Source organism: Culex pipiens, chromosome 2 (genome assembly GCF_016801865.2).
Source record: "Culex pipiens pallens isolate TS chromosome 2, TS_CPP_V2, whole genome shotgun sequence".
Taxonomy (NCBI): domain Eukaryota; kingdom Metazoa; phylum Arthropoda; class Insecta; order Diptera; family Culicidae; genus Culex; species Culex pipiens.
The window spans coordinates 187,705,739-187,724,538 of NC_068938.1; the positions used below are offsets into that span (position 1 = coordinate 187,705,739).

Sequence of the window (18,800 nt, forward strand, 5' to 3'; positions counted from 1 at the left end):
TTTGCAACAAAATTTATAATTATTTGTTTTTTTATTCATTCCTAAATTTTGTTCAAAAAAAAAAAAAAAGGTTTAGTTTGAAATCATTCTTTAGATAAGAAATGGCTAGTAAGATTGAGGTTCTGAAAAAGTCGGGAATTCTAAAATGGGATTTAAGTTGTCATCCTCGAAAATGTTAATAAAAAAACAAAAATTTAAATATTTTAAAATAAAAAAAACTTTAAATTTAATGAATCATGTTCAAACTCGATAATCCGCCGAAACCCTGATTACTTCAAAAAAGATCGAATCTTTAAAAAAATCTTATATTTTATTTTGGAGGTGAAATTCAAGTTCTGCGATCCTAACGATTCCTAAGTCAATATTATAACTCAAAATGTTACAGTATCCCAATGCCACTTTTTAAACCGATATCTTAGCAAACACAAAACCAGATCACTTCATTGTTTTATTTATTCAAGCAACTTTTGTTTTTTTTTTCAATTTTCAGTTAATTTTGTGATTCTTGTATTTCTTTTTTAAATTTTTCTGGCAAAAAATAAATTATTTTTCTCTTTGGTTTACTTTATTGTGAGCAACACCTAAATGTGGCCGAAATCTTTTTATGACCCTTTTCTTGACGTTTGTTTTATGCTAAAGTTCACCATTTTCGAATTACAGCCATTTTAAGGTTTAAATCTCACCGAAAACATTTTTTTGCAAATTTAATAATATTATATTTCGAAAAAGCAAAACAGGAAAAAAATGTTGTTAAAAATCTGTTTTTTTTTTCAAATTTCACTTAGTGCTGTATTTTCAACCCATTTTCATACAAAACAGGCAATTTCGGAATAAAAAAATAAAAATAAAAATATAATATTACTACGTTTATTTTGATAACAAGCCCGCAAAATTGTGTGGAAAATATAACAATGCAAATAGCACAATCATGGAGTTTAAACCAAATACAAAGAAAAGTCGACTTACGAAAACAGAGAGTAATTACTAGGGTGCACAGAATATGCGACTTTTTCTCAAAACCTCGCTCCAAAACCGCCCTGAACATTGTTCCTTGGGCTATTTTAGGACACTGGGCCAAATATGAGCAAAATCGGTCAACATTTACCCATTGATACTCGAACGCGACCTCAAAGTTTAGTTAAGTTTGTGTGAGAAAAATCGAAAAAATATATGGAAAACCCAATTTTCTTACGATTTGGGCTACACGGTGCGCTACCGTCATCTGGGGTGAATCGGGACTACAGTCTGAATAGGGACAGCAGTGTTTACAGCACATACAGGTTTTAAATTTTGGAATGTGTGTACACTGTACACATTTTGTTGGTCTGAGTCTGTTCTATCCGAGACCAACCAGAAAAATAAAAATATTGTGCTTTGACATGGTTAAAACTGCTGTCCCAATTCGCCCCAGTTGACGGTATTGCCATCCAAATATCCCAAAAGTAAGATTTAAACACGGAGAAAAAAGAGTTTCCTAAATCGTGAACAAGTGTTCATGAAAATGAGAACCACTAACAAAGTGTTCAAATCCCATGGTACGATTTCCAAAAACGTACCATGGGATTTGAACACTTTGTTCGTTGTTCCCGTTTTCATGAACACTTGTTCACGATTTTAAGAACTCTTTTTTCTCCGTGAATATTGTGCTAAAATAACGAAAGAATGAAAACTTTATGAATTCAAAATGATTTCATGAAATTGAGGGATTAGCTTGGGTATTAGGGAAATTCGGATACTCAATGATGAAAAATTATGCTTCATCGATTTTCATACAAAGTTTATTGGCCTCGGATTAAATTAATAATAATAATTCGGTCTTTTTACCCAACGAAGGCTCAGTTTTAAACGGCTATTGTCATCTGTTTTTTGCAGCACGAAGAAAACTTCAATGCTCACATGTTTCGGTTTAGCCGTTTGTTCTTCCTTTCTCATATGATACAAAATGTTGATTTATGTAAATGTTCAATAATCCTACACGTTGCAATTTTTTGATCGTTTTTCTCCTTTTTTATAAATTCCCTTAACAATTCTAAATACACGTTATATGTTTTTCCCAGTTCTACAAAAAATGGATACTCTCCCGTATTATCCAGTAAGTGTCCTTCCGTCTTTTGTGCAAAAAACATTTTCTTCTTTTTTTCCCGAAATTATCTACAAACCCAGCTTCGAACTCTTCCCTTAGGCGATGGCCCACCAGGTTGGTGTGGCCTTCCTCCGATCAGGACAATTCGCGAAGGTCGGGTAGTGAGATTTGAATTTTGATCATGTGAACTTCTTTGCGTTTCGCTCGATTTCTCTTCGTCGTCACAACTTTCCGGTCCGGCATTAAACGACTAACTGTTTGATTAAATTAAATAACACTCTCTTGCTTGCTTGCCTTACGATTTACACATTCCACTGTAGTTAAGTTAGATGAGGGCGCGAACAACACTTTTCTGCTTAGTATTAAATTAATCGAGTTTCGTTCATTCAAAATATATTAAATTGTTTCACACGCAGTCGCACTCACTCCAACTCGAATAATTAGACACCTTAATTTTATCTAGTTTATTCGACTGTCGCAATCATTCCACCGCAAACACACTGATATTCGATTTCCCACTAATATATTACAATAAGATTCGGCCAAGAGATTCTTCCGAGAAAATTGTGGAGTAATGCAGGAAAAGTGGTTTCGTGTTGGAAGAAATTCAGATTTGATACCAACCTTGCGTTTGGCAGTTTTAGCTTACCTTCACCGTGTCAACTTTGATCAATTCAAGCCGCACAAAGCGAAAGGTGGCAAACTGTCAAACGCAAGGCTGGAAACGTTCCGTGGCCAGGGGTGTATAACTTAAACGCGTAACTATCATTTGAGCAAAAAACAGGACTTGTAGAAGTTGGGATTCATAAAGAAAAGGAAAAAAAGAGGGAAAAAGTCATCTTTAAATTGCCTACTTAAAGTTCTAAATCCACTGCGCGCGCGCACTCTAATTAGGGCTCTACCGGAAGTTCCGGACACCTGCCTGCTCAAGGAAATCTCATGTCACCCATGTGCCGCAGCTGGTGCAGACTGTTCTGGGACGCGGTCCGCTGGGGCGGCTGCCGCGGGTAGTACAGATTGTGCTGCGAGGACGAACGGGCGTTCGGGTTCTGCTTGTAGATTCCCTCCGGCGGAGAGTACTTTCGTGGTCGGCGCTCGTCGCTGAACCGTCGCCGCTTGTTCTGGTCGCTCTCGTCCGAGTACTTCCGGTGGCTGTTGTTGCTGTCGCTGCCGCTGTTGGCGCTGTCGTTGGACAGGCGCTTCACATGGCTGGTGTCGTACATGTAGTACCGGTTCGTGTGCTGATACTCGTCGTCCAGCACTTCGTCGTCTTGCTGGAACGTTCGGTTGTCTTCGTAGCGAGGCTTGCGGGGGGCGGCTGTTCGGGTTTCCTCCGACTTTCGCCGGTCACGCTCGCGGTCGGCTTCGTACTCGAACTTTTTCTTGTTGGATGAGGTTTGGCCTTGCGCAATGTTCACCATGTCGTCGTAGCCGGCGACGTAGCGTCCGTTTGCGACCTTCGCTGGAGGTTTGGGTGCCGGTTTGGGCGCAGTTTTGGCGGGCCACAGCGACTCCTGGCCGTACAGGTCTAGAACGGGTTGGAACTGACTCTGGCCGGTTAGGTTGTGCGATGATCTTCGCCAGCCTTCCTCGTAGCGGCGTCGAGTGTTTTCATCTTCGAGCGCCTGGCGGCGCTGCGACTTGCTGCTCGAACTCTCGCTGGAGTCTTCACCGGATGTTCCGAGGCCGAGGTCTTTCTCGTCTCCGTACGCTTTGTAGGGGGCTCCCAGGAAGGTCTTGCTGCCGAAGGCACCGGTCAGAGCGAGTTGTGGATGCGAAATGCAGTACGGATGTGGGTATGCCTTTTCTACCGATGACATCTTGTGATCATCGTCGGGGTACGAAGTGCACGATCCTGGTCCGAACAGCGATAGCAAAACTGGTAGCAGGAACAGCCCGTGCATAGCCCCGAAGAAAATCACCAAGAAGACCATCTTGAAGAACACCAGGAAGATGTAGCTCTCCGCTAGCAGCAGTGCGATAATACCCAAGATCGTACTGACACTGCCCTGCACGATCGGCATACCCATTCCGTACAGCGTTTCCCGCACTCGCTCGTCCGGTGTCCGTGCCTTGCTCGACATGTACGTGTAGCAGATGTGCGCCGTAAAGTCCACCGAGAAGCCTATGCACATGATCAGGTTGATCATCGAGATCGAGTCCAGATTAACGTCCCACAGGCTCATGTAACCGGCGACTCCCAGCTCGATGCTCACGATCGAGAACGCTACCCACAGCGAGCACAGGAAGTTTGGAATAAAGATGAACGAAACCAACATCATGATCAGCGCACCAACGACCATCGACTGTATCGCGGTAGGTCGCACAAGCTCAAACTGATCGAAGAACACAAAGTACGGATGGAACACGGTCGCGTTCAGCGGTGACGCCTTGGCGATCGCACGCAGATCCTTCACCATGACCTTCTCGTGGTTTGTGTCAGTAATGTTGATTGCCTGGATCATAAATCGGGACGCCTCGATGCGCTTGCCGTCGGCGCTGAACTTTACGTCCAGCGAGAACGGATTCGCCGGGAACAGCCAGATCTACAAAGGGAAAATCTCATCAGTCATAAAATTCTTAAGATAAAACCCAACCTCATACCTCCTTCAACGCCGCGATGAACGACTCTTCGCTGTCCAGCGTCAGATTCAGATAGTCGTTATTCCTATCAACGTACGAGATGAACGACCGCAGCCACGACTCGCTGTACAGCGGCGTCGTAATGTAGGACGTGTTCTCCAGCGACTGCATCAGATCCTCGATCTGCGCTTGCGTGTTCGGATCGGAGTAGTTCAGCTCGCCGGTCACGATCACCTGGATGCGGTACGGGAACTCCCGGTAGTACTCATCTTCCAAATCAAAGAACTTGACCGAGTACGAGTCCGCCTTGGACAGCTTGCGTCGCTCCAGGCCCTCCTTGATCTTGGTCAGTCCGAAGCAGGCACCGCCCAGGTAGGCCGCAAAGATCAGGATGATCAGCGCCTTGACCCAGCCCCGGTTCAGCACGCTGGCGACCTTCTCGCGGAAGAACTTCATCAGCAGGTGCTCCTTGTTGTCGATCGGGTTGTCCGGGTCGTCCCGGTTGATTCCGCCCGTGTTGAACTTCCTGGTGAACCAGGAGCGTTTCTCTGCAAAACAAAAAGTAAAAATCCAATAAGCCAAAATTCCAAAAAACATGGTTGATTTCATGGTATCAACAACGCAACGTGCGCGGGCCGAGATCGCTCTAACAAGGGACAATTGAGTGTTTCCTGAAATTACAGTCACGAGAACGGCCGACGGTCCAGACTGCACGGCGATGATGCGCACAACTGCTGGGACGTCGTTCTTGATTAAGAAGTTCTGCGAGAATCGTCTCGAAGGAGTACAAGTCGTCGAGAAGACAATTATAGACAATTTTACTCGCTTGTAGTACGCAGCATAGAGTGGGATATCTCAATGGACGCAGACTTCCTCAAAATGTTACAACCGACGATGATTCAGCTTCCTGATCGCGTTGATGACCATAAAGGTGAAAAAGTTATCAATGAAATGGGCCTGCAACGCACACTCCCTCAGCGCAACCCTTTTTCGGAGCGCGGGGCTGAACAAGATGCGGTTGTTTCAAAACGTGCTAAACAGCTCAAGTCAGAGTCTAGTCCAGTTCGGCCCAGGCGTTGTAACGTTGTACACTACACATGTCCAGGCGATTTATGGGAGCGTGCGCGCAGACCTGGCCCGCCAGACGATATGAAAACGCTAAACCTGTTTGGGGTTTTACGCGTACGCGTTTGTTTATGATTTCTATCAGTGTTTTATACCACGTGTGATGCGATAAATCTAGGAGATTCAATCATAAATGTGAGAACGAGGATCACAATGTAACCATAGGACAGAGAAATTTCGCCTATTTTTTTTCAACAAACGAGATTTTATATTTTAATTTAATTTAATGTTGCCTGACTTTCAAAATACAGCAAAAAAAATAACAAAACATTGAAAATTTGGAAACATTGCAGAATAAAATTATGTCGTTCCATCCTCTTTTAAAAAAGTCGATCTCGAAATCGCGAAAATGGGTTCTCTCATTTTTGAGCATGTTATGTGATAATTTCCAGAGAATCCTTTCTTTTGTCCGGACTCGGTCAAGAAGGTTTTTTTTTTAAATTTAATACGGCTTTTTCAAATGTTAGGCTAGATTATGCAGTCCTCAAACAATTTTCAAACTATTTTCCTTAAAAGCTTATTTTCTATATCTTCTATTTTCCTAAAATTGTGAAACCACGTTTACTTGTTTTAGACCAGATACGCACTTATTTAAAAAAATACTTGTCAAAAAGGTTTTTAAAAAGGAACGTCCTGACCACATTACCAAACATATTTTTGAGTTATTTTTTTATTTTCAAAATATGTTTGTGTTATAAGTTCGAACTGTCTTAGAACAACAAAATTAAAATATTGATTAAAATAAGTGTAGCTTATTGATTTAAAAGGCAGGGGTATTAAAAAAACACCCAAAAAGCAAAAAAAACTGAAAATTTGGTTTGTTGGACCTTTAAAAAATACTCCTATCCTATCACTGAACAGAACTGCTCGATATTCGATTCGCGATTAAAAGCTCAAAAATTCCGACAGATGGCGCAAAGCATCGAAGAATGACGATTCAAATTTTCGCTGTTCGGTTACAAAGGAATGCAAACTAAAAATTGAATTTACAGCTCTTAGAACAGGGGCGACCAAAGTATGGCCCGCGAGGTGATATTTTGTGGCCCGCGGGCCCATTTTGAATGATCATGTAAAATGGCCCGTTGACCACCTGTAAAGTTATTTTTTACTTTTTCAAAGTTAAGGTTTATTTTAAACTTTTATATTATATTACTTTTATCCATTAATCTTTTTTTTTATTTTTTGTTAATAAAAAAACTTATGATTTATTAATATTTTGATCCCCACTTAAGGATACCAAAAAATTGCTCATAATATTTAATAATTAAAACAATTTCACAGTTTTCAATGTGAGTGAAACTAGTAAATATCGTCAAAACTTTCATCAAACATTTTTAGAAATATAAAAAAAAGTTCAAGTTTGACTTAGGTAGAATTCTGTAATATTTGCCAAAATATAAGTTTTCTTTATTAATTTGCAAGTCATAATAACCCTTTTATGAACTGACCCTGAAACATACATTGCACTTCCTTCGGGATTTGAACTCATTACAGTTAGATAACGTATCTGATTGACTACCAACGGATTCAGGCAGACAAATTGTGGAAATCTGGGGATCAAGTTTATTGCAAATATTTTTCAAAGCTTTCGTCGATGAAAATTAACCCACCCCTCTACCATTTAAAAAAAATGGCTCGGAAACAAGGAGCAAAAATATATTTCCTAAAAACTTTAAAACTTAAAAAAAAAATGAAATTTATGTGCAATCAGCTGAAATTTATTAAATATGCATTCCTTTGCATTTAGAATCATTTGAACATGTTTAGGTTTATGAAAAATAATTTAAATTTAAGTTTATTTTCGTTGAAATATATGAATGTTTTTTCTGCAAAATGTTTTTTTTTTTATCTTTTTTTTATATAATGATTGCAGTCTAACTATATGGAAGCTTACATTTTTTCACTGAAACGTTGAAATTCTGGCTCTCAACGATTTTTCATAAGCCACACTAAACTTATGAGCATGAGCATGCATGAGCATGAGAGATCACCCATGGTTGCCCCTCCGTTGCTGAACAGAACCGTAATATCCTTTCAGCACTACTGATTATATGCTTCGACGATCTAGTGGTGTTTCCCTTATCAACAGCATGTATGAATGCGCTGAAAAGATAAAACACCATGATTGCTAAAGCTAGATCAGTTGCGAATAGGTAACAGTCATTGGCCACCAACGGCGCCCGCCATGTCAGTTTGTAGATCTCGATTTTAAGGGACGGGAATGTTAGTTAGCGCAGGTTGCTACTAGGGCAGCTGATTTACTCTGTGCTTACACCCCACAAGCGCCAGGAACCTGAAAATTTGTTAGTAGGATAGGGTGTTTGGTCAGGATTCACCATAGAAGATGATGATGCGACCCAAAATCATAGTGTTTGTTGAAAGGTATTATGTTTTAATCTCAAGGCAAGCAATCGGATGCTGCGGATGAGTCATTTCCCGTTTATCGGCTGTTAACTTTTAATTGAAATGGATTTATCTTAGACAGCCGGCTGTGGAAAGATAGAACCAAAATTATTTGTAATTAAATGATGAAGAATTTAACAGTCTGACTTTTTAATTGAGATGTTTTTACGAGTTTTACATGATTCATGTTTAGTGGGGTACTGATTAACGAAGCGAACGACGAGTTACGATGTTTATCGAGCTGAAATGGTATGATAAGGTTTTGTTGTTATTGCACACCGACGACGAACGCGAAAAAACCCTGCGACCCGACCGAAAGGCATCGCAAATAAGACTGGCTCAATTGTCATCGATGACAACCAGAACCAGCCGCACTTTTACACACATACACGCACGCGAAAAAAAAAACAAAAAACACACCGACGACGAACGCGAAAAAAAAACACGACCCGACGGAAAGGCATCGCAAATCAAACTGAGGAAATGGAGAGAAAGAAAATAACATAAAAAATAAAACCTACTCACATAAAACCAATCACCCCATGCACACAAATAGCAACACAAAAGAGACGAAAATTATCACGAAAAAACAGAACTGCGCGTCCCAAGAAGCACTGCACTTTTGATGGCATTATTCAATTATTATGCCCAATCACCCCATGCACACAAAGAGCGACACAAAAGAGACGAAAATTATCACGAAAAAACAGGACTGCGCGTCCACCGAAGCACCGCACTTCTCTTTTCATAAGCCACACTAAACTTATAGATAAAATTACGCCTTTAGATAAATTGTTCAACATGTTATGTAACCATTTCCGAAATATAAAAACAAAACTTTATTTTATTTTATTTTGAAAACACAAGTACATTCAGCAAAAAACTTTTTTTCAAATTCATGAAACAATAAAATCAACAATACCGATAGATACCCGTTATTTTGTAGTTTCTATAATTTTGAATTGACATTTTTTTAAATAACAAAAATTAAATCTTTTAAATTAACATAACGTAATTTAATTTTTTTTAAACCTTTTTTTGTATATTTGGCCCGCAACCTCATTTGAGCTTCATATTTGGCCCGGCCTCCAAAAACTTTGAGCACCCCTGTCTTAGAACAACTTTTGAGAAAAAATTCAAGTAGTACGAGAGTAAACTTTTTGCCCTCTATAAATTAACGCAATAAAAAAAATTCAAAAAAAAATAATTTTGAAAAAAAAAATTGTTTAAAATGATAGAGCATCAAAAGTTAACAAAGTATCAGTTCGAATTTTTGCTCAAAAGTTGTTTTGAACGCTAGAATTTAACAAAACAGAATTCGCATACATAACCTCAAAGGGCGGAAATTTCAATCGACATTCATCGCTCTGTTCTGCTACTCAACACTAGGTGTCGCATGTCGTTTAGCTTATGAATGCCAATAGAACTTTCGGTCAGCGATCATTTCCCAAAACGGTATTTGATCGCTGACACACAACGCCTATCATGACCGTCTTTGCTTGGCGACGGTCGATGAACGTAAACACGAAGACGAAACGAACGAAAAATGAGCACAACTCAAGCAGCCGCCCGAACGAGACAACGTGCTCTTTCTCTTTCTCTCGTTTTTGTCTCTCTCTTCTTAGTGTATGCTGCGTGGTGACAGAATGTCAAACAACCGCTCTCTACGCGATTTTTTCTCCTGGAGGGAAGTCAATGATTGTGTGAGTGACTTTGCGTAGCACTCAATTCTTTGTGTGTGAAACGAACGAAAGCAGAATGTAAAAATCAGGTTGTCGTGGTGAAAACTATTGGAGTGCTCTGTCAGTTATCACAAACAAAGTCGAAATTTCGTAAGCCCTGCATGCGACTTTCTAAGGGTTTAATAAAATATTTATTTAAATTTCATAGTTTTTAGTTATATAAATATGAATTATGTTTTACATTATTTTAGAACACTTTTACAATTTCATAGCATTGGTACATTTAAAAAAGTTTAGAGTACCTTTTTGCAATGATCAAAAGATCAAAAATCTGCTGAAAATTGTTTTTTTTGACATAGGACTATGTCTTTACTTACTATATTGGGGGGCCAGTTCAGAAATTCGATCCAAAGCGTCACTTTTAAGCGTTAAAAAAGGGGACATTTTGAACGCTTATATCTTTTTTCCCTGTGAATCAATCCAGATGGTTGGACCACCAATCGAAAGAGGAAGACTTCAGCTATTGTTTAACTACATAGATAGTCTGACTAAACATAGTTAAAGCACTTAAAACATGCAATCAAAATGAGTAATTTTTCAGTACAAATCGGACAGATGACCAATCAGAGCGAGCGTATGCATTCGAGACCGCGCCCCTTTTGTGCCGTTCTCCGGCTGTGCCGCTATTTAAGCAGAAAATTTCGCAAAAGCAAGTCACTTTGGAACGAGCACTCGAACTGTGCACGTCGGGCCGGCGCGGAGCAGCAGCAGCAGCGGCCAATAGAAGAAGAGGACCAGCAACCAGAAGGAAGAACCACCGGCAGCAGAAGGAGGAAATTCGAGCGAAGCGGACGGCGTGGAAGTCGCTATGATGCGGCGGTTCTCATGAAAAATGGCCAATTCGACAGTGGTGGCCAAAACCAGGAGTGGCCGGTGCCCTCAAAGAAGGTTCCCCCGGGGCCTGGGGGGACATTTACAGAAACATACGAGTTGTGGCAATATGGGTATCAAAATTCATGGTTTTTGATACTGAACATAATAATGGCCATTTCGACAGTAGTGGCCACAACCTGGAGTGGCCGGTGCCCTCAAAGAAGGTTCCCCCGGGGCCTGGGGGGACATTTACAGAAACATACGAGTTGTGGCAATATGGGTATCAAAATTCATGGTTTTTGATACTGAACATAATAATGGCCATTTCGACAGTAGTGGCCACAACCTGGAGTGGCCGGTGCCCTCAAAGAAGGTTCCCCCGGGGCCTGGGGGGACATTTACAGAAACATACGAGTTGTGGCAATATGGGTATCAAAATTCATGGTTTTTGATACTGAACATAATAATGGCCATTTCGACAGTAGTGGCCACAACCTGGAGTGGCCGGTGCCCTCAAAGAAGGTTCCCCCGGGGCCTGGGGGGACATTTACAGAAACATACGAGTTGTGGCAATATGGGTATCAAAATTCATGGTTTTTGATACTGAACATAATAATGGCCATTTCGACAGTAGTGGCCACAACCTGGAGTGGCCGGTGCCCTCAAAGAAGGTTCCTTCGGGGCCTGGGGGACATTTACAGAAACATACGAGTTGTGGCAATATGGGTATCAAAATTCATGGTTTTTGATACTGAACATAATAATGGCCATTTCGACAGTAGTGGCCACAACCTGGAGTGGCCGGTGCCCTCAAAGAAGGTTCCCTCGGGGCCTGGGGGGACATTTACAGAAACATACGAGTTGTGGCAATATGGGTATCAAAATTCATGGTTTTTGATACTGAACATAATAATGGCCATTTCGACAGTAGTGGCCACAACCTGGAGTGGCCGGTGCCCTCAAAGAAGGTTCCCCCGGGGCCTGGGGGGACATTTACAGAAACATACGAGTTGTGGCAATATGGGTATCAAAATTCATGGTTTTTGATACTGAACATAATAATGGCCATTTCGACAGTAGTGGCCACAACCTGGAGTGGCCGGTGCCCTCAAAGAAGGTTCCCCCGGGGCCTGGGGGGACATTTACAGAAACATACGAGTTGTGGCAATATGGGTATCAAAATTCATGGTTTTTGATACTGAACATAATAATGGCCATTTCGACAGTAGTGGCCACAACCTGGAGTGGCCGGTGCCCTCAAAGAAGGTTCCCCCGGGGCCTGGGGGGACATTTACAGAAACATACGAGTTGTGGCAATATGGGTATCAAAATTCATGGTTTTTGATACTGAACATAATAATGGCCATTTCGACAGTAGTGGCCACAACCTGGAGTGGCCGGTGCCCTCAAAGAAGGTTCCCCCGGGGCCTGGGGGGACATTTACAGAAACATACGAGTTGTGGCAATATGGGTATCAAAATTCATGGTTTTTGATACTGAACATAATAATGGCCATTTCGACAGTAGTGGCCACAACCTGGAGTGGCCGGTGCCCTCAAAGAAGGTTCCCCGGGGCCTGGGGGGACATTTACAGAAACATACGAGTTGTGGCAATATGGGTATCAAAATTCATGGTTTTTGATACTGAACATAATAATGGCCATTTCGACAGTAGTGGCCACAACCTGGAGTGGCCGGTGCCCTCAAAGAAGGTTCCCCCGGGGCCTGGGGGGACATTTACAGAAACATACGAGTTGTGGCAATATGGGTATCAAAATTCATGGTTTTTGATACTGAACATAATAATGGCCATTTCGACAGTAGTGGCCACAACCTGGAGTGGCCGGTGCCCTCAAAGAAGGTTCCCCCGGGGCCTGGGGGGACATTTACAGAAACATACGAGTTGTGGCAATATGGGTATCAAAATTCATGGTTTTTGATACTGAACATAATAATGGCCATTTCGACAGTAGTGGCCACAACCTGGAGTGGCCGGTGCCCTCAAAGAAGGTTCCCCCGGGGCCTGGGGGGACATTTACAGAAACATACGAGTTGTGGCAATATGGGTATCAAAATTCATGGTTTTTGATACTGAACATAATAATGGCCATTTCGACAGTAGTGGCCACAACCTGGAGTGGCCGGTGCCCTCAAAGAAGGTTCCCCGGGGCCTGGGGGGACATTTACAGAAACATACGAGTTGTGGCAATATGGGTATCAAAATTCATGGTTTTTGATACTGAACATAATAATGGCCATTTCGACAGTAGTGGCCACAACCTGGAGTGGCCGGTGCCCTCAAAGAAGGTTCCCCCGGGGCCTGGGGGGACATTTACAGAAACATACGAGTTGTGGCAATATGGGTATCAAAATTCATGGTTTTTGATACTGAACATAATAATGGCCATTTCGACAGTAGTGGCCACAACCTGGAGTGGCCGGTGCCCTCAAAGAAGGTTCCCCCGGGGCCTGGGGGGACATTTACAGAAACATACGAGTTGTGGCAATATGGGTATCAAAATTCATGGTTTTTGATACTGAACATAATAATGGCCATTTCGACAGTAGTGGCCACAACCTGGAGTGGCCGGTGCCCTCAAAGAAGGTTCCCCCGGGGCCTGGGGGGACATTTACAGAAACATACGAGTTGTGGCAATATGGGTATCAAAATTCATGGTTTTTGATACTGAACATAATAATGGCCATTTCGACAGTAGTGGCCACAACCTGGAGTGGCCGGTGCCCTCAAAGAAGGTTCCCCGGGGCCTGGGGGGACATTTACAGAAACATACGAGTTGTGGCAATATGGGTATCAAAATTCATGGTTTTTGATACTGAACATAATAATGGCCATTTCGACAGTAGTGGCCACAACCTGGAGTGGCCGGTGCCCTCAAAGAAGGTTCCCCGGGGCCTGGGGGGACATTTACAGAAACATACGAGTTGTGGCAATATGGGTATCAAAATTCATGGTTTTTGATACTGAACATAATAATGGCCATTTCGACAGTAGTGGCCACAACCTGGAGTGGCCGGTGCCCTCAAAGAAGGTTCCCCGGGGCCTGGGGGGACATTTACAGAAACATACGAGTTGTGGCAATATGGGTATCAAAATTCATGGTTTTTGATACTGAACATAATAATGGCCATTTCGACAGTAGTGGCCACAACCTGGAGTGGCCGGTGCCCTCAAAGAAGGTTCCCCGGGGCCTGGGGGGACATTTACAGAAACATACGAGTTGTGGCAATATGGGTATCAAAATTCATGGTTTTTGATACTGAACATAATAATGGCCATTTCGACAGTAGTGGCCACAACCTGGAGTGGCCGGTGCCCTCAAAGAAGGTTCCCCGGGGCCTGGGGGGACATTTACAGAAACATACGAGTTGTGGCAATATGGGTATCAAAATTCATGGTTTTTGATACTGAACATAATAATGGCCATTTCGACAGTAGTGGCCACAACCTGGAGTGGCCGGTGCCCTCAAAGAAGGTTCCCCCGGGGCCTGGGGGGACATTTACAGAAACATACGAGTTGTGGCAATATGGGTATCAAAATTCATGGTTTTTGATACTGAACATAATAATGGCCATTTCGACAGTAGTGGCCACAACCTGGAGTGGCCGGTGCCCTCAAAGAAGGTTCCCCCGGGGCCTGGGGGGACATTTACAGAAACATACGAGTTGTGGCAATATGGGTATCAAAATTCATGGTTTTTGATACTGAACATAATAATGGCCATTTCGACAGTAGTGGCCACAACCTGGAGTGGCCGGTGCCCTCAAAGAAGGTTCCCCCGGGGCCTGGGGGGACATTTACAGAAACATACGAGTTGTGGCAATATGGGTATCAAAATTCATGGTTTTTGATACTGTACATGAAAATTGACATTCCGACAGTAGTGGCCACAACCTTGAGTGACCGGTGATCTCAAAGCAGGTTTCCCCGGGGCCCGGAGGGTCTTTAACAGAACCATACGAGTTGTGGCAATATGGATATCAAAATTCATGGTTTTTGATACTGAACATGAAAATTGACATTTCGACCGTAGTGGCCACAACCTGGAGTTGCCGGTGCCCTCATAGAAGGTTCACCTTGGGAGAACATTTATGACAATTTTGCCGACAAATCTATGAAACAAAATAAAATAATCTTATTTCAGATTTCACTAGCAATCCAAAAACACATTCAAATTGTTTGGTCCTATGTCTTTCGGTTATGTCTCTGACATACCATCTTGAACTTTTTTTTATAAAGCTGTATACGCAATTCGGAAGGAACCGGTGGGGAACCGGTCAAGAGAAATTTCAAATGGGCAGCAGCGGCAGCGAAAGCAAGCCAGAGAGGATGAAGAAAAGCCCCAAGAAACCGTTCCCTCTCCTTTGTTCTGTTGTTCGTAAAGCCATTTCTTGACCCCTTTTCTTGGGAGGTGCGTATTGGCCCTAAAGATTGAAGTCCGCCTAGCCCAGTATTAAGCTGGAGCAAGTAAACTTAAATCTATATTAATTTTTGATGCCTCAAAAATGCACACACTTTCTTTTCACAAAAATATTTTATAAATTTTAAATTCAACTTTTGCTAATAGTCTTTTGATTAAAATTCCTGAGAAAAATCAAAAATGTCATACTGATGTTGGCCGTACGGTGCGAAGCCCACTGGGCAGACGCGCTGTCAAGCGTTGGCAGCAGCACTGAAAGAAACCAACATAGCAATCTCATGTGTTTTTTCACGTGAGAGTCTCCAAAAACCAACACAATAAATTCAAGTGCTTTTCCTTTGACTCTCACATGCTTTCCATGTTAAATGGATGTGAAATTCATTTGGTACCAGCTGATCGTTGGCAAAAAGCTCTTCATTATATTTTCGTATGCTGTTCACTTCAAATTCAAATGAATTGCACTTCGATTCGCCCCATTTGTCATTTCTTTTGATTTCGATGTGAAAAATACGTTAGTTTGAAATGGTTTAGTTTTGTATTGCTTGGGCGAAAATTCTTCATTAGTAAGATGGCCACGGACGACGGCAGTGCAAAATTTTCTTATCCGGCTAAAATGTTCTTTTTGCAACCAAATTACTGTTGTTATTTTTTTAAATGTTCGCGCTGGTGGTAAGTAAAAACAAAAGAAACTATAAAATTTAAAATTCATGCGGATTAACATTACTTTTCCAGGCCAGAGGTCGTTTTCGGAATCTGCTCCGATCTGGAGCTCCGGAAAAAGATTGCAAGCGGTGTTTCTCGAGAATACGGATCAGCCTGCTGCCAGTTGCTGTTCGATCGTCTTGATGTACTTTTGATCGGCCAGCTTGAGTCCGTTCGCGATCCTGACCGTGACGATTTACCGGCCCAGTAGGGCGTAATTGTTGAGCGCCTCGATTACCAAATTGCGCTGCTCGTGATAGCACAGCGCCATCGGAACCTGGTCCGCAGCGTAGCAGTGAAGTGAAAAACGTTTAATCACAGTTTTTTACATGATATTTTGACTTAGAAAAATAAAAGTTATAATTACAGAAACCGTGAAATAAATTAATAAAAAAAATGAAGAAAACCTCTCTCATTGTTTTACACACCTGAATACCATTAGAAAACCATTTGATTTACTCTACAAACTCATTTAACATTAATGTGAAAAGCATTGCAAATTCATGTGTGTCGTCACGCGAGGTTAACGTGTTTTGCATTTGAATTTACCGTGTCGAGCGATTAAAATTTTCCAAGTGATTTGCACATGACATTCATATGTAAAGCCGTATGGGGCAGATTCACGTGTGAAACATGTGATATTGCTGTGAGCCTTTCTTTCAGTGAGTTGCTGTCACCTGCGAGTGACGTTTATTGACATTACACATTTCCGTTTTTACACTCGATCATTCGCACATTAGACTTTGTAAAACCTAGACGCTAAATACATAAAGGTAAAACTGTGATTCCCCGATTATCTTTTACTCACGCGACTATTTCACTGCTGAACCACTGCCAACAACTGATTCATTTTAGTGCATAAATTCGTTAAGTTGAATTGAATACAAAGAATTTTAGAGTGATGATCAATTTTCTTCGAAAATGAACAACGGCTTCACCTTAGCCCTCTACAACCTAACACACCTCTAGACGGGTTTCGACTTGAAGATTCGCGCCAATTTTTGATCTTAAAAAAGCAATGGAAAGTAGAACTCTTCATTTTTTAGACGATTTTAGTCAAGTTTGACTGTGTTTCCACTAACATTTTTTATGTTTTAAGTAAAAAAAACTATTTGGAATTAGTTTTGGTAGTGTCCCAAACTATCCATCTACGCATTTTTTTTTACAATTCAAATGAAAATGGTGCCATTCTGTAGTAAAATAAGAAACACAAGCAAAAAACTGAAAAAGTGACTGAAAAACCATGAAAAAATGTAATGATAGGAGGTTTTAGAGTAGGCCAAAATACTAATAAAAACAAACATACACTAAACAAGATAAATGCAAATTAAAACACTAAAAATAAAACAAGAAAAACATAAAACAAGAGAATCACTTCGTTTTTCGTAGAACAAAAATTAAAATTTTAGATAAGAAAAAAAAAACTAAAAAAGTCTCAAAATCACCCAAATTTACAGTCATCATAAAACAAATCACCGAAGTGCATCTAAACATCATTCAGTCACCATCGCGTCACCGTGCGATCGTACGACGAAGAGCCTTCACGCGACTATGATACTAATGATATTGGTGCTTGCCAAGTCAAGTACCTGCCAGCCTACTAAGCCAAAGTCTACCTCCAACTTCTTTGAAAAAGAGCCCACTTATCGGACCAAATGAAGAAGAAAACCCCGAACGGATTCGAGCTCACGTGGTGCGTGTAACTTTACAAAACGTGAATCTATGCTGAGCGTTAGTAGAGTGGTGTTAGTAGCAGCGGCATGGTAGTTACTGGCTAGTGGATTGGCATAAATATTGGCTGATTTGTGCGCAGAATCGTTTATAAAATGTTGCTAGGCCGAAGAAGACGAGGGGGAAGGGGGTAGGGTCGATCAAACCATATGGTGTATGGAAGGTTACATAAAACTTGCAGGCATTTATGGGTTTTGGGTTTACTGGATGGGGCCAGTTTTGCGCGCAGTGAGGCTCTGCAAATGCGTAACAGATAGCGCCGGTTTGAAATGATAGATTGAGAATGGACTAGAAGCAAGCTGTCGAAAGTACATCGTACTCATCGGCAAACAATAAAGAGAGTTATTAGTTTTGTTGAGTTGTTGAACATGTTCTGTGCAGGTTGTTGAACAATATTTCTTTAAATTAATTGATGATTGAACATCTGATTGAACAATTCTCTGAGACTATTTCATCATTAGTTCAAAAATTAATTCGGCAAAATTTTAAGAACAAACTTTTCAGAACAAAAAAACTTTTAAAATTTAAACGCATCTTCGCGTTACAAACAAATTTCCAGCGAAAGTAAAACTCGAGATCACATCTTCTCTTGCGAAAAGGGTCAACGACCAACAGGGTCTTTTCCCCCTGGGTCCATGCTTACAAACTTGTTCTCTGTTCAAGCCTGACCGCCGCGTGTCCAAACCAGACATTGCAAATAGAGCATGGCGAAATTTTGAGATGAAAACATACCAAAATTTACTTATCAGCACGGTGGGACTTTTCTTACATTTTGTTGCCAAAAATAGTAGTTATTTGCATGGAAAAATCTATATAATTTTCCTATAACTGAATTTTATTTTATGTATAAAAATTTCTAATTTAACTAATTTTTAAGCCATTTTCAAACATTACACATTAACAAATACAAAGTCATCTCACAGATAAGGGTCAGTCCGGGGCAAGGTCCAACCCCATCCAAACATGTGACAAAACCAGTTTCCGGAAAGCAATTTGGTCCGTCACAGATTTGTAGTTCAGTGGGTCCCCAAATTTATCTTTTTTGTTGAGTGGGGGCATGCGAAGTCCACTCATGAAAGTCAAACGACTCGGAGGGGTCAATCTTATATTACGTAACTTTTTGTAAGTTTTATTGCTGTTCGCTTTTTTCATAGAATTTCATTTAAAGATGAAACAAT

The 18,800-nt window shown here is 41.3% G+C and overlaps 1 protein-coding gene across 1 annotated transcript in view; it reads right to left on the reverse strand.

Moving 5' to 3' along the window:
- Nucleotides 1-1,760: 1,760 nt before the first annotated feature.
- The window catches only part of LOC120430726 (patched domain-containing protein 3), a 184,676-nt gene continuing 167,636 nt past the window's right edge, over nucleotides 1,761-18,800 (reverse strand). The window contains exons 8-9 of the mRNA XM_052709085.1: nucleotides 4,688-5,214; nucleotides 1,761-4,629 (exon numbers count right to left, since the gene is read on the reverse strand). Coding sequence (XP_052565045.1) covers nucleotides 3,010-4,629; nucleotides 4,688-5,214 — 2,147 coding nt within the window. The 3' untranslated portion in view covers nucleotides 1,761-3,009. The remainder of the gene's footprint in view (nucleotides 4,630-4,687; nucleotides 5,215-18,800) is intronic.